The sequence below is a fragment of the Lissotriton helveticus genome, chromosome 5_1, assembly GCF_964261635.1.
Source record: "Lissotriton helveticus chromosome 5_1, aLisHel1.1, whole genome shotgun sequence".
NCBI lineage: Eukaryota > Metazoa > Chordata > Amphibia > Caudata > Salamandridae > Lissotriton > Lissotriton helveticus.
In genome coordinates, this window is record NC_136065.1 from 937326109 (window position 1) to 937342143 (window position 16035).

A 16035-nucleotide genomic window follows, 5' to 3' on the forward strand; every position below is an offset into this window, starting at 1 on the left:
CCTCCCATCTAGTTTTCCCCTCACCACTGCATACCTTCCCTCCGGGTCAATAAGCTGCTGCATGCATTGAAAGGGTAATCCAGGAATTCCATCATGGCTCCCAATCGCTGTCCTTACCATCCGAACTGCTATTCGGTCAAGGTCAGCGGAAGGTAAGGACTTCCCTTGGAGGGAGGGAGCAGCCCCAATTTTTTTAACACCAGAGGGCTGATGCTGTGAAACACTTAAAACTTACCCCAAGATAGCACACCTTTTGTCATTTTAGCTAGTGTCCTGCCATTAAAGGAAGGCGTAACAGAAAACTTAACAATTAAATAAAATAGTACACCGGTGAAATGGGTGCATTGGTTGGGTCTCTTTTCTATTTAATTATACTAACATGGCTAGAAGGGTTCACTGGATTGGTCCAGGCCAAACACCTATAGAGGGTCAATGTATATTTATTAATTTTGATCAGTCTAAATTAGCAGGCAGATTATTGTTTTAGCTCTCCCAAGCCCAATGTGCACCATCCATTATGGTTCTTTTAGCAACCAAGCCTGAAGAAGATCTCGTGGCACACCTGAATAAAATCCTCAGTGGAGTGTTCAGGTTTCTTATAATTTTTTTATACATCAGAGATCTAATTTCTCCCACCTCAGTATATTTGTCTAGGAAGTCCCACTAACTGGTTCTGCCATTACGGTTTTGGAGTTTTTCCCAGTTGGAATATTGCAGGTCTGTGAAGCAAGAGAAATAATTATTTTATGGCTTCATTTTGTTAAAACCTTTGCCATAGTTTGTCTCCAGGAAAAATGGGACACTTCGAATTCATTATCTCATTGCTGTTTGACCTTAACAGCACTTGGCCTCCACTCCTACCAACTAAACCAACATATGTTAGCAAGGCCGTTTCAACTGCAAGTGACTTTGCCTCAAGACTAGGACAGAAGCCAATTAAAGCAAGGATTCTCAGTTATTTTCTAAAATGTGCATTGGTCACCAAATATGGTACCGACATTTGGGGTTATGTGGACACCTCTGTATTATTACTATTGTTCCTTCCACAGAATTCATCATCAAGTATTATACACCAAGAACTTGCAATGGGCTATATCTCGGATATGCTCGCCCACCCACTGTTGCTCAGATGGATTATGGCAATCCACAAAGGGGATGATGGACGGAGCGTTTGAGCAAATCAAACACTCACCCCCAGTAAACTGATCTGGGTTTAATCCATCATCATTCAAGCATGCCATGCCATGTCTTCCCTGGACCGGAAACAAGCATCCTGGGACCGGTTTCAGGTTCATAACCCTCAGCCAGGCTATCTTGAATCCAGTGGCAAAGTGAGCAAGGAACCGACGTCTGGGCATACCCTGCCAATTTAGGGCAAACACAGCGATACCAAAGGAGATGAGGGACGGAGCGTTTGAGCAAATCAAACACTCACCCCCAGTTAATCGCAGATGGATTATTGTCTGAGCCCTCGAACTACAGACCCATATCACTGCTTCACTATTTAATCTAAGCTTCTGGAAAAAACAATTCCAAAGCTATATATTGAATCAAACGACCTCTTGTACCCTACAAAAGCTGGATTCAGACAGGGAGAAACAGGGAGTTAGCCATCACCTTAGTATCCGACAACCTCTGGTGATGGTAGAAGGAACTTACTCATTTGATGGTAGAAGGCATTTACTCATTGACCTTTCGGGCGCCTTTAATACCATCAACCACTTCGTTCTTCAATGCTTCGAAGACTACAAAGAGGGGCAACAGTAAAACAATAATTTTACCTCTTTGTCAAGTAGAAGACATGCAGAGCAAATCAGACTTCACCACTTGTTCTTAACTTCTAACATAGAGAGTCGTACTCCCCCTTTACCGGTCTCCCTAACCCGTAACTACCTAAATTTCACAACGAAAATCTACGGAATCAACTTAAACAGATAGCAAAAAAAGAAATCTAAAAATACATCCATCTAAATTTGAAATTCTTCTCATGTCCAATAAAGTGCCAAATTGGGACGCTATGCTATGGTCTAAATTAATGGGCTCCTGCCCAAACACCAGTCATTGTCCCTAAATCTTTCAAACATTCTAGACTAAAAACAATGAGCCACAAATAAATCATGTAACAATATACTCCTTATTCCACCTCAAAATTCTGAGACCTGAATTCCAATTTGTATACTTTCTGCATAAAATTGCAGAAGCCAATGCCTATATCTAGTCTAGATTGGACTTTTGTATTTCAGTTTACCTTGACTTGCTCAAACAAAAAAATACTGCACAGCTTCAATGTATTCAAAATGCTATAGACTTTTATTCAGAGGAACTGATAATGTCTGAGTACTTAAAACAACCTCAACGGTTTACAGTCAGTAAAATAATCCAATTCAAATCAACCTGCATGTTTCACAAAAGTTACAAGGGAAACAGACCAAAAATCCTTACCCAAAAATGTGTAACATTTGTTCCTTTTTACCATCGTAGATCTTTTAATAACCACAAATTTGAAGTAAAAAAAATACAAGGTGAACAATGGGGTGGGAAAGCCTTGAAAACCCAAAAGGAGCCATATTTTGGAGTACTCCTCTCCTGATCCTAAAACCAAACCCAGCCATAAATGCAGGTAACTCCTCAAGACCTAGCTGTTCTCAGAGTAAAACCTATGCTGCTAGTTATTGCATTCAGGTGCTGGGAAATTCTTTAAGGAGCAACACTGCCCTATACAAGGAAATCTAAATAATAAAAAGTACCTTTTTATGCCAATACACATCACTTTGCTGTGATATATTTTTTATATGTGATGTGTATTGGCATAAAAGGGTAACTGACCATGTCATGAGTGATGTAATATGTGAGGTCATAAGAAGTGCATTGCGGGGGCATAAGTTATAGTTCGCTCAGATAACTATAACTGCTAAATTTCACTGGTTTTGTACAAGGGAAATCTGAGCCTAACTATAATGTGCCTGTAACCTTTGTTCTTTTCAGTGAATATGTATACACACACATTGCTGGACGGGCACTCATACTGTTCTATTTAAGTTTTATACGTAGGTTATTTCTTTTTTAACTCTAATGGTTAGCTAATGGATAACACTCTTCCCCGCCAAGGACCTACTCCAAGCTCCAAACTCTCACTGTGCATGGAACGGTCTTTGCTCACTCAACTCTGGCTGCTCACAAGGGTGCCTAATCTATGTGCCTTGCTTGAAGCTACGTGCAGTACAGTTTCCAGCATGCTTATACACACATAAACCCAAACTACTGCACAATGTAACAGACGTGCATGTGTTAAGCAATTCATAAGAGGCTCTGGGAGCAGGCCCTTGCCTCTCCCAATGCCACTGAACCAGATGTGTACAGCCTTCCTGCACAGTACAGCAGTATCTGAGCATACAGCCTTTGTAAAAGCAGGGGTTACTTGATCAACCTACTCCATAATTTTTTTGGGTAGCTGAACAATGCTTCATTGCATAACTTCTGCAGCAACAAAAAATCAGTTGCTGCCAACCAGATTTGCCAGATATTCCTTGAAAAATGGGAGGGGAAGAAAGGGGGATCCTCTTCCATTTGGAATTATTTTTCAAATGTACAATGCAGAGGATTCTACGGCCATTATCCTAAAAAAATCCACAAACATCTGGCTACCAAATAGTCAAACTCGAAGATGGCTACACTGGTGGGATGCTACGTAGACTGGGCTCAAAATCAGACCGTTACCAATCACTCAATCAACCAATCAATCAGGGGTTTATAAAACACGCTACTCACGCGTGAGGGTCTCAAGGTGCTGGGGGGGTGCAGCTCTAGTTCAGTTGAAGAGCCAGGTCTTGAGGTTCTTCCTGAAGGTGTGCCGGTTCGGTGAGTGTCTGATGTTTGCTGGGAGCTCGTTCCAGGTCTTGGCTGCGATGTAGGATACGGCACGTCCGCCATCTCGATTTCTGCGGATGCAGGGGGTGTCTGCAACGGAAAGGTCGGCGGAGCGGATGTTCCTTTTGGGTACGCAGAAGGAGACTCTCTCGTTGAGGTATTTGGGTCTGATGTTGTGGAGGGATTTGTAGGCAAGGGTGAGAAGTTTGGAGGTTACTCTCTTCTTGACGGGGAGCCAGTGGAGGTCTCGTAGGTGTTGGGTCAAGTGTTTGTGTCGTGGTGTCCCAAGGATGAGTCTGGCTGTGTCGTTCTGGATGGTTTGGAGTTTGTGTAGCAGAGTTCTGTTGATTCCGGCATAGAGGGTGTTGCCGTAGTCCAGTCTGCTGGTTATGAGTGTGTGGGTGACAGTCTTTCTGCATTTGGGGGGTATCCCTTTGAAGGTCTTTCGGAGGATGCGAAGGCAGTTGAAGCTGGTAGAGGCGACGGAGTTAATCTGGCGGTTCATGGTGAGTGAGGAGTAGAGGATGATGCTGAGGTTCCTTGCGTGGTCTGTAGGGGTGGATGGACTCCTGAGGGCAGAGGGCCACCAGGTGTTGTCCCAGGCGGAGTTGGAGGGCCCTAAGATGAGGACCTCGGTCTTCTCCGAGTTGAGATTCAGGCAGCTATCTTTCATCCAGTTACCGACCTTCAATCTCCCAAATAAATATATAGAGGATTACTTAGACCTGAGTTGATGGAGAGGCACACAGTGTAATGCTTGGAAACAGGTAAGGAAATTGCAGCTGGGACTGTGCAGCCTTAACCTGCTACTAGACGCATGGCGAAGGAGAGCCATATTAACTGCTGATTCCCGGAGCAGTGCTAATTCAGCATCAGGGAGCACATAACTTGAGGACTGCATTCATAACTTGAGGACTGCATAGCATTGAACGTGGCTCATGACAGCTGTGAGTGGAGCGCCTGTTCGTGCACCTGCAATAACTTGCATAGTGGGAGATAGCAGGGATGCTGCTGCATCTATAGTGGGAATAAGTGATCCGTGCTCCCTGTGCTGAGATGGGTTGAAGTTAAAACAGACATTGATATAAGAGGCGTGGACAAAACAGACTGCTGCAGGGCTTGAGACCTGAGTCTGCAACATCCTTGGGCCGCCAGAACTCAATTGGAGCTGTGGCATTTCTCCGAGTGGCCATCACGATCCTTTGGATCTCAATAGAATGTGCAGGATCCAAGGGAGAAGTTAAATACTCCAAGCATTTTTATGTAATGAAGCTCTGTGTAGGACAAAGGCTACAAGCAACATTGCGACTAAAGCTTGTGCAGAACTAAAGGTGTCTGCAAGGACAGGGAGTATGAGACTGACTGCGTTTTTTCAATAATCAAATCTAAGAAGCATCTATTCATCCAGGCACAATGGACTGAAGGTGTAGCATTTCCATTTTTGCAATTGTCTATCGATTTGTGCAACCACACTGTATAACTGACTGCAAAAATCTTCAAGCAGCACGGAAAGACATAACGGGTGAAGCTACGTTATAAACTGCATAGATCCTCACAGAGTTCGGCATCAGAGACACGCCATGAAAACCTCATACGCCGACGACACGCAGCTGGTTCTGGCCATCAAGGGTGATGGTCTGGAGGTGGCCGAACGGTTCCAAGCTGGTATGACGGCGATAGGTGAATGGATGGCAGGTAACTGCCTAAAGCTAAACTCCGACAAAACGGAGGTGGTCATCTTTGGCAAGCTTTTACCATCTTGGCCCACAGCTTGGTGGCCATCAACTTTTGGCACTCCACCTTGTCCCGCCTCCAAGATCAGAAATCTGGGAGTCTTGTTTGACGACCAACTCAACTTTATGGCACATGCCAACAAGGTAGCCTCCACGGCACATTATAAACTCAGGATGATAAGAAAAATCTTGCCTTTTTTACCTGACACGGCCGCCAAGACCCTGGTCACATCACTGGTACTTACCTCCCTTGATTACTGCAATGGCCTCCTTTTAAATGCACAAAAAAGAGTCACCAAAAAATTACAGATTGTACAAAACGCGGCTGCACGCCTGTTATCCAAAAAACCCAAATTCACTCCCATCTCAGATACTCTGAGAACCTATCACTGGCTGTCTATCCAAAACAGGATAAAGTTTAAAGCCATGTGTATAGTGTATAAGGTAATGCAGGACCAGGGGCCTCGCTTCCTCAAAGATCAACTAAAACCCTACAATCCAGCTAGAACACTCCGCTCCTCCACACTCAATCAACTAATCACTCCACGCAGCAGAACAGCTACTTGGGGCGACCGTCGCTTCCCTGCTGCAGCTTCTAAGATCTGGAATTCCCTACCTTACTATGTCAAAGCCAGCTCATCACTCCTACAGTTCAGGAAACAACTAAAAACCTGGTTGTTTGACCAGTAATTTCACATCCTCAGCCCACCGTACCTACTTCTTAGGATAGACATTACTGCAGTCTAGCGCCGAGACGCCCACGGGTATTTGGTTGCGCTCTAAAAATGCCAGTAAATAAATAAATAAATAAATAAATAAAAGCAGCAAGGGCACAAAACTATTAGTATAGAAATTAAATACCAATATCTAGCTGGATGCAAGGGGAGGAGCTAATTGAGACTGCAAGCATACTCACAATGGAAAAGGTGATCAAAAATAAGCCACACAGACAATTGTTGCAAAAAAAATAATCAAAAACTTATGGCAGAGCAACTACTTTGCAAGGCAACACAAAAAATAGAAAGAGAGGAACTAGAGGTGAAGGCATTACTCCTTGACATGCATTAAGGTCTCTCTACAATTGATTGGCAAAAAGTGATAAGAGCATAGATAATATGGCAATACTTGGACCAACAGGCCTACAAGATAGATTTGATCAAACCGAGAATCAGACCTATAGGATGAAAGTCAAGATAGAACATTATTTAGCAAATAGCTATTACTGAAAAAAATACTGGGAACATTAGTTGAAAAACTTCAAGGATCTATTCAACAGATCCAGTTTTTCAAATCTATTTGTCATTGATAGAGTACATAGGTCCCGCGTAAAAAAAAAAAAAAAAAATTGAGAACCCACCTGAGTAAACTACAAAACCAGATGACAATAGAAGAGGATCTAACCAGGAGAGGAGAGGTCAAGACCTAGCTGAAATGAATGAGGCCAATATCAAATATAGAGAAATTGCAGACAGAGAAGTAAATTAGCAGGGAAAGTGTGCAGCGGCAAGAAAATTTAATGAGGGCGAGCGCACTGGGAAATATTAGCCACATTGATTATGAGGCATGGCTTGAAGCAATGCCTGATTTTCTCGAACCTAGACCCGCCAGCTCCACATACAAGAGATTAATTCTGCGTGTACCGATCACGTTGGGATCGGACGACAGATCCTTTCTACCGGGACATCCCCAAGCAGTCCTGATTTACCCAACCCTCACGCAATTCTAAGGACCATTCGGATTACTGACCCGAGCCCGGCTAAAGGCTTTCCCAGCACTGTTGGCAACTCAACCCAGTCCTGATGAAAATCCCAATTAATGAGGATCGAAACGCCGTTGAACATTCAGCGCAATCATAGGCGCAGCATACAATGTGGTTCATCCAAACTATAACCAACCCAAAGTAGAACCAAACTCCACAATTCAACTGGAACCATATTGCCTGATCTACTCACTGTATATAATTATGCACCAGTCACCATGCGCCGTTTAAGCTGATCACATTGGCACTTGCGTCGCCACCGTGTATATCACTTGCACAATTTGAGCACCAAGTACAATTAGGATTGTATTATTTGGTTAATTACAGTACTGCTACAACTGTAACTTGCCCATTCTTTATTCAATATAAATATGATGCCATGAGCATATATATAACTATAAAAGAGTCTCCTTATTTCCTTTCTGATAATGTTTTGAACATAACCTCTGTAATTGTCTTCAAATAACACCAGTTGGGATACCATACGTTTATATTATATTATCTACCCCAATCCCAACGTGGTTGATGGGTTTTTGCTCCTGTGGTTTATACAACATTGAAGCGAGCATGGCGAGTATAGAAGGAAAAAATGGAACGTAAAAATATACTCTTAATTCAGGAGATTATCTGGATAATGCAACAATGGTCTGGCTAAACATAAGATACATAAAGAATGAATGAGCCTAACAGAACAGTAGAAGAAATCAAACAAGTGGTGACATCCCTACAGGAGGTAAGGTAGGAGGTGGAAGTGGGTTAAAGATTGACTTTAAGCCATACAAGTAAATACTAGCACCTCATAGTAGCAAAGCATAATCAATCAAGCCCATGCAGGACATTACCACCATCCCATTGAAAGGCAGTAATCAAAGTTAATCAAACATGCTAAAATCCCATCAAGGTGTGACTCAAACCAACCACTGTTCCTGATCAACGTAGATGAATGAGTTACTTACCTTCAGTAATGCCCTTTCGGGTTCATACACCCACACCAGGTTCAACTTTAGAATATTCCCAGTCGTATTAATGGGGGTGGCTCATTATCTAAACTTTCTGTTAGACTAACAGTTCCCCACTCATTTTCTAGAGAGCTAATCAAGATGGAACAGAAATATATGTTCCTTAGAGAAGACATGATGACAGATTCCAGGTCATTTATATGGTTAATAGATAGCAGCCATAGGTGCAATGCACCTGGCACCAAGGTAATAATAACCTCAGTGCTGCATGATGTATCACTGTAATATACATTTTAAAAATATTTTGGAAATGTTACCATTTTTCTCCATACATCAGTTTATGAGGTCTGAAAATAAATCTTCATTTTATGCTTTTCAATGTTGGTATAAATAAAATAATTCAACTAGGAAAACGTTTCTAATGTAGGCTGGGCTGCACACATGAGAGCTCCTTACAGGTAGCTAGAGAGCTACCATTGGAGAAGCTTGTTGTGATGACATTCAGTAACAAAGATAGAAATATGTAGGGATTTAGGAGCTAACTCTCTCTGGTAGGGAGTTGTATCAATGCTGCAGTAAGGAGAGAAGAAAGTGTCTGGCAATCCTCTTCACCATTGCCGTGAGAGCAGAAAAAGCAAGGAATCATTTCACCAACCTCATCCCCTGAGGTGGGCCTTGAATGAATTGTTGGATCTGGGACCTATGGAGTTTTCTTGTACATAACCTTGTGATTTGCATTATACAACTGTAATCCGGTAATGTTTTCAGGGCATACTAATTTCTGGTATATCGGATGGTAAACATGCTACAGCATCGTGGGTCCTGTTAGGAAGGCCCTCAATTCAATTTGGACCATTGAAAACACTACGATAACAGCACCAGATTGGAAAAAAAACTATTTAAACTTTAGAAACTAAATCCCTGGGCAAATAGTCATCAGTTTGGACCAAACATCAGAGCTGGCAAAATTTCAAAAGTGATAATTCTTTACAAAATACTATGACAGTTAAGAGCACTAATGCTTGTGTTCACAAAAGCAGTGGAGAGAATCTTAACTGAACAATGGTTGCAAGTAAAACAAATTGTACTATTACAAAAACTTCTACAAATACCTTTTGTAAAGCAGCCCACTCGCAGATTACCAATGCAACACTTATTCGTTGTAAAGCAGATTTAGAATTCAAATGGAAAAGTAATAATTGAGCGAGTGAATCAGCAGGTTTGATTTCTTGCGTGGCAGTATTTACACTTGGATCACACACACAACTGCAAAGTGCTCCCAGAAGCCTAAAAAAGAAATTCAGATTTTACTCTTTGACATTCAGTATTTCCAACTTTGATTCTTTTTGTTTTTTAAATCAAAATCTAAAATCTTATGTTAAGTAAACTGACTTTGCTGCCATCACTCGTGCTCTCATGACAACATAATCCCTGGTTGCATGGTCTTCTGTAACACTGTCGGAACCAGCAATGTACTCTTGTACGACTTCCTTTGCCTGGTTTGGGCCTTGGCGTAGTTTGCTACCGGCTTTTTCCTGTAGTATACAAGAAAAATAAACAGTGGGGGAAAAAATCGGCACAGTGCGAGAAAAAAAACTTCAAAACACGGTTATTTCAAACTGTACTTAGCAAAATCTCAGTACAAATGACAGTTCTGGACATTAGACAAACATTTGAAGATCTTGGCAAAAGATGATAGGTAATAAGACATCACTAATAATTATTAAGCATAAGAATTACAGGACATGCATATTTACCCCGGGATGAGAAGATGCAGTGTGTGTCAAGGTGCGGTGAGCAAGCTGGCAGATAAACTGCATGGTTTATTGGTAATCAAGATAGAGCAGATAGCATTTCAGCCCAGCCTTGAATACAGAGAGGGAAATAATCTCATCTCTAAGCAAACTAGTTAGTGTTAAGTGTAAGAACAGAGCAAACTGAACGATCTAAATCTGGATTATATATACAGAAGTATATGGACTGTAAAGAGAGAATAGTAGTAGAAGGGCCAATATTATCTAAGGCTGTAAAATAACAAGTTCTGGGAAGGGTCAGACAGAAGTAGCACAAACATGCTTGTAGTTATGAATTTGAATAATGCTCCTTTTTTGCAGCAAGCCATCCAAACTTGTGTTGAGGGCATGTCTGGGAAGAATGAAATGGGTTAATGTAGCAGTTACGTATCGCATGAAGAAAATAATAAATTGCGAGTCCCTCTTCACTCTCCGTGCATACAGACCTTATTCCTCTCAGGATTCATTGCAGCAGGGCCGGCTTTAGGCATGTGCAAGCTGTGCACCTGCACAGGGCCACCAAACCCCAGGGGCCACAACGCAAAAATATATCCTTAATATATTAATCCTCTGAGGATGGATACATATTTGCGTGGTGGCCCCTGGCAGGGATTTGGCGGCCTCCGGCTCTGTTGCACTTCTAAACACCCTGACCCCCTCCCCTCTTATCTGGCCTGCGCGCTCCGCCCGGACCCCCTCTTCCGGGCCCCCTACCTACGCTCCCTGCCCAGGGCCACCATGAGCCTAGAGCCGGCACTGATTGCAGTATTTTAAATAACTTATGTTGAGGTAATCTACCACCGGTGTAGTAGTAGTCTGGCAGCACACACCAACATTTATATATGAAAAGTGCGTCTGTCTGGAACACCCAGGTGTAGAACCAGGCATAACCTCCACAACAGGAATTACATTTACGTATTGGAGGTCTGGAATGGGGGAATAAGGGGAAACTTTGAATGTCAAGAACCTGGTTTTCATCTGCTGTGGGAGTGGTGGAAAGGAACCACTGCTCAAATGTAGTAATTTCAGAGACATTAATGCAGGGTGATGAACTGTTTTGAATGCAGTATTCAAGGATGAAAAGTTAAATAAAAGAGGAACTATTGTGGTGAGAAGTGGTGGTGGAGTTTTATGCATGTTGGGACAGTCTCCAAGGAGTGAAATGCTAAAAAACCAAATGAGACAAAGATCCTTTATTCGGTTACATGATGATCAAAGGTAAAAAACATCCATGTAATATATACAAGAGATTTTGCTTCATTCAATATCTTTTTTTTAAAAAAGTTTTATTGAAAATCCAAACAAGGATGACAAAAAGTACAAAGGTACACTGTACATGGCATTGTAACCCAAAAGATCATTGTATGTCACAATTTGCAGCATATAAAAAATGAAATAGAACGTGTTGCCAGGTCTGGTTACACTAACAGCTGTGCCAAGAAGAAGGTACAGAGTGACTAGTAAAACGTGTGCCCTGATGTGTACAGCAACAGCAGGTATCTATGGATTATGTGGAGGTGTGGCAGTACCCTGCGCCCCCATATCTATTACACCCCGCTCCCCAATGTTGGGATTGTGTTGCGAAGTCTGCCCCTTCCCCTGTCAAGAATAAGTACATTTTGGAAAGGGTGCCAAATATCAACTGGGGGTGCAGCCGGTGGTTGCAGTTGTGCGTACATTTCGCTTGTGGTGTTGCAGTACGTCATACCACTTAACCAACCCTGCAGTGTGGGGGTACGTTTACTACCCCAGCCAAGGGCAATTTCACGCTTCGCAATCAGGAGCGCTATGGCGACAAAGCGTTTAGATTTAGGAAGGTTATGTGTGTAGCCCATTAGTGCCGCGAGGGGTGAGGGAGTGACCACCATCTGCGCCATACGGGAAAGTTCCACATGTACTGTCTGCCAATACGTCGCTATCTTGGAACACGTCCAAGTAATGTGTGCAAAATCGGCATCAGGGCTGCCACATCTCGGACATGTGTTCGGACGAGAAGGATCTACGCGGCGCATTTTACCGGTTGAAATATAAGCCCTCCATAGGAATTTAAAATGAAGCAACTTGTGCCGATGGTTGGGGAATACCCTGCGCATCCGAGTACAGCACCGGTCCCATTGCATATCTGTGATTGCGTGACCAAAGTCCCCTTCCCAAACAGCCCTCACACCCGTGTTCTGGGTAGGGAGCATGGAAATCACTGCCTTATAAATCTTGGCCATGAGGTGACTACCATCTTTTATAACCTCCTGTTAGTAATGTGAAATCTGGCGGTTCTAAAGGATAACAGGAGAAGTCTGCTCTTAGAGCTCTCTGCAATCTTAATAGCACAAAATGGTCCATCACTGTGGAGTCAAGGAAATGGGGATACTCTGTGCCCGAAAACATGTGACCCTCAGGGAAAAGGTCACCAAATGTCACCAGTTTGTCACTTGTCCAGTGTACGTTTAACCAACCCATCGCACAATATGGGAATCCAGCCGTTCCAAGCTAATGGTACTGCTGGAGAATAAAAAATCTGAAATACAGTCAAGGTTTTCAACGTAATCCATGCACAACTAGTCGTGGATAGTGTCTGAATGTTGTGCGGCTCTCTAGGATACCTTGCTGGTAATAAGGTGTTAAGGGGCGCCAGCAGTGCCAAGTCCGCCTCTGGCCTATAATAGGGGATCCTGACATTCATATGTTACCAGCGGTGTGCAAAACTGGCCTACGCTACCAGGTAGTAGACCCTGAAGTTCGGGACCCATATCCACCCTTCTCATACAGGAGCATTAAAGTGTCCCAGCAATATTTCACCGACTCCTCACACCAGGTCAGCCCGAGTGGGATGGGTCTGCTCAGACGTGAGTCCCATGCTCTCCATGCCACTGGAATCAAGCTATCCTGGCTGAAGAGGGGTGAAACCCCGAAACCGGTCCTAGGATGCTTGTTTCCGGTTCAGGGAGGACCTGGCCTGGCAATTCGGGCTGGACTGTTCCCATTGGGCGCAGGGTCAAGACTGAGTTGCATATGGCTAGGTCCAAACTGGAATGGCACGGTGAGCAAAAAAACGATGGATTTAGGTCCAGATCTCTGTACTGGGGTGAATGTATGACATTGTTCTGCATTCTGTCCATCAATAGTTCTTTTTGCATCGTGGAAGCAGGCACATTCGTTTGAGTCTGCCGTGGTGGCCGCCGCTCCTCATGATCAGCAGTGCGGCCCCCTCTGCTGAATAAGAATTACGGCGGTAAGAAGCAGGGAAGAAGTGAGTGCTCTGCACGAGCAGATTGAATGCGCGGCTGATAGCACCCATTTGAGTCCTCGTGACCGAGGCCAGCGGGGAATACAGACTGCTATTGCGAGTGGCCCCCTGCAAGGAAGAGGTTAGCCTGTGGGGCAAATTCATGTTTAATTGAATCGCGGGGCTTGGGGGGGCTAAGATGTCAGCGTGGACATTTAGATAAGCCCTGTCTGACTTCAACATGGCGCCCAAGAAGAGACATGCCTGACCCTGACTTGGCGCCAGTTGTATAGAAGAGGAGCAACATGCAGGAATGAAGCTACTGTAAGATGGCAGCCAAGTTACATACCCTTTCCTATCATGCCATCCTCATCTCCACCCTCCTGTTTCTGGGCTCAAGACTTTCGGTCACTTCATGATCTTCATTCTAACCCGGCAGAACCCGAACCACATGAGCTGCACCGACAGCTATAGGGGAGATTGGCTCCGGTGCACTGCTATGGCCGTCGCCTACGCAGCCAGACTTCGGATATATGTCTCGTCGTTTTTCCCAGAGGCCTGATTCCAAGAATACACCTCTCAGCACCTAGAGCCCACAAAAGTGGGCCTGGTGCTTCTAAGGACATTGAGGGCAGCCTCAATAAAGAGGACAACCTTTTAGTAAGATTGGCTAAAAGATTAGGCCTAGAGACTAGACTCCTGGCTCTAGTAAAAGAGTGCAGAGATGGGTCTAGCACCAATCAATGGTTGCAGCAACTTAATACAGTCAGAGAGCAATCTTTATGATCCCAAAATCCCCAAAGGAATTGTCCCTAAATTTGAGGATGGTGATATCACAGCCTTTGAGAGGGCTTGTGAATCCAGAAGAGTGAAGAAAACTCACTGAGTGGGCACTCCTTTGGGAGCTGTTCTCTGGTAAGTACAGAGGCGGACTTCTGACCCTTAGTGGGGCAGAAGGAGAGTCCTATATACTCATGAAGGGGACCCTGATTGTGGGATTTGGACTCGCTACTGAGGAGTATAGAATTAGATTCAGGGGGGCTCAGAAAATCCAGTCAGCGCTGGGTGGAATTTGTAGACTACTCAATTAAAACACTAGGTGGCTGGTTGACTGGAAGTAAAGTGCAAGATGATGGTCTTTATAATTTGTTTATGAAAGAACACAAATTAAGTAATTGCATGGATGAAAATCTGCATCAGAATCTGGTAGACCTAGGTCCAATTTCTCCCCAAGAATTGGGAAAGCAAGCGGACCACTGGGTCAAGGCAAGGGTGACCAGGACGTCCACTGGGGGAGACCAAAAGGAAAATGCTACTTACCCAGTATGCATGTTCTTGGCATGTAGAACTGTAGATTCACATGCTTTGCATAGCCTGCCATCTAGTGTTGGGTCCGGATGTTTGCACTTAGAAGAAGTCTTTCCTAGTCACGCAATAGGTGACTCCACCTTTCGATGATAGTGTGCATGGGCATCGACTCCATTGTTAGAATGTTTTCCCGCAGAGGGTGATAATGGAGTCAGAGTAGTAGAAAGAGATGTCCATGTATATGTATCTAAGTAAGATATCACTGCAACAGGTATAGGTACCCGGGGAGGCAGGTCAGCGCAAGTTAATCTACATCTCTACATGCCAAGAACAGATGCATACTGGGCAAGTAGCACTTTCCATTCGAGGCATGTGAGCTGTAGATCACATGCTTTGCATGGACTATATAGCAGTGCCCGCCCAAAGCAGTGGCTAACCTGTAGATGTTGCAGTGGTTTGAAATAGTGTATGTAAAACTGCTTGGCCCACACTAGCTTGCTGTCTTGATAACACATCTACACAATAGCGTTTTGTGAATGTGTGAAGCGTAGACCATGTTGCAGCTTTGCGGATGTCATCTATGGGAATATTTCCTAAGAATGACATAGAAGGCCCTAGTTTGCGGGTGGAGTGAGCTCTAGGGGGAATTGTTAATGTTAGTTTTGCTTTTGCATAGCATGTCTGAATGCATTTGACTATCCACCGTGCAATAGCTGGTTTTGATATGGGATTGCTTTTATGTGGTGGAGCAAAGCCACAAAGAGTTGTTTTGTCTTACGGAAAGGTTTTGCTCTTTCTATGTAATAGAGTAATGCTCTTTTAACATCTAAGGTGTGTAGAGCACGTTCTGCCACAGAATCTGGTTGAGGGAAGAACCCAGGCAACTCAACAGATTGGTTAATATGAAAGGCAGAAATGACCTTTGGAAGAAATTTAGGGTTAGTCCAAAGAACCATTTTGTTTTGGTGTACTTGTAAAATGGTTCTTCTATGGTTAGTGCCTGAAGCTCACCTATTCTTCTCAGTGATGTAATAGCTATGACGAAAGCTACCTTCCAAGTGAGAAATTGCAGCTCACATCTGTGCAATGGTTCAAAAGGTAGACCCATCAGTCTGGTGAGGACAATGTTGAGATTACACACTGGAGCAGGTGGAAGTCTTGGGGGAATGATTAAGACCTCCCATAAATGCTTTAATGACAGGCACTCTGAAGAGAGACAGATGGTGTCTATTTTGAAGGTATGCAGCAAGTGCAGCAAGATGTAAGCGTGTAGATATGTACACCAAGTTTGAACGCTGTAGATTTAATAAATAGCATATAATGTTCTGAACTGAAGCATCAAGCGGGTTGACTGGAATCTTATTACAATATATGACAAACCGCTTCCACTTTG

The 16035-nt window shown here is 43.6% G+C and overlaps 1 protein-coding gene across 2 annotated transcripts in view; it reads right to left on the reverse strand.

The window, feature by feature from the left end:
* The window catches only part of BTAF1 (B-TFIID TATA-box binding protein associated factor 1), a 984515-nt gene that overhangs the window by 525460 nt on the left and 443020 nt on the right, over positions 1-16035 (reverse strand). For both annotated transcript variants that reach the window (XM_078643429.1, XM_078643428.1), the window contains exons 17-18: positions 9711-9853; positions 9431-9605 (exon numbers count right to left, since the gene is read on the reverse strand). In XM_078643429.1, the coding sequence (XP_078499555.1) occupies positions 9431-9605; positions 9711-9853 (318 nt within the window). The remainder of the gene's footprint in view (positions 1-9430; positions 9606-9710; positions 9854-16035) is intronic.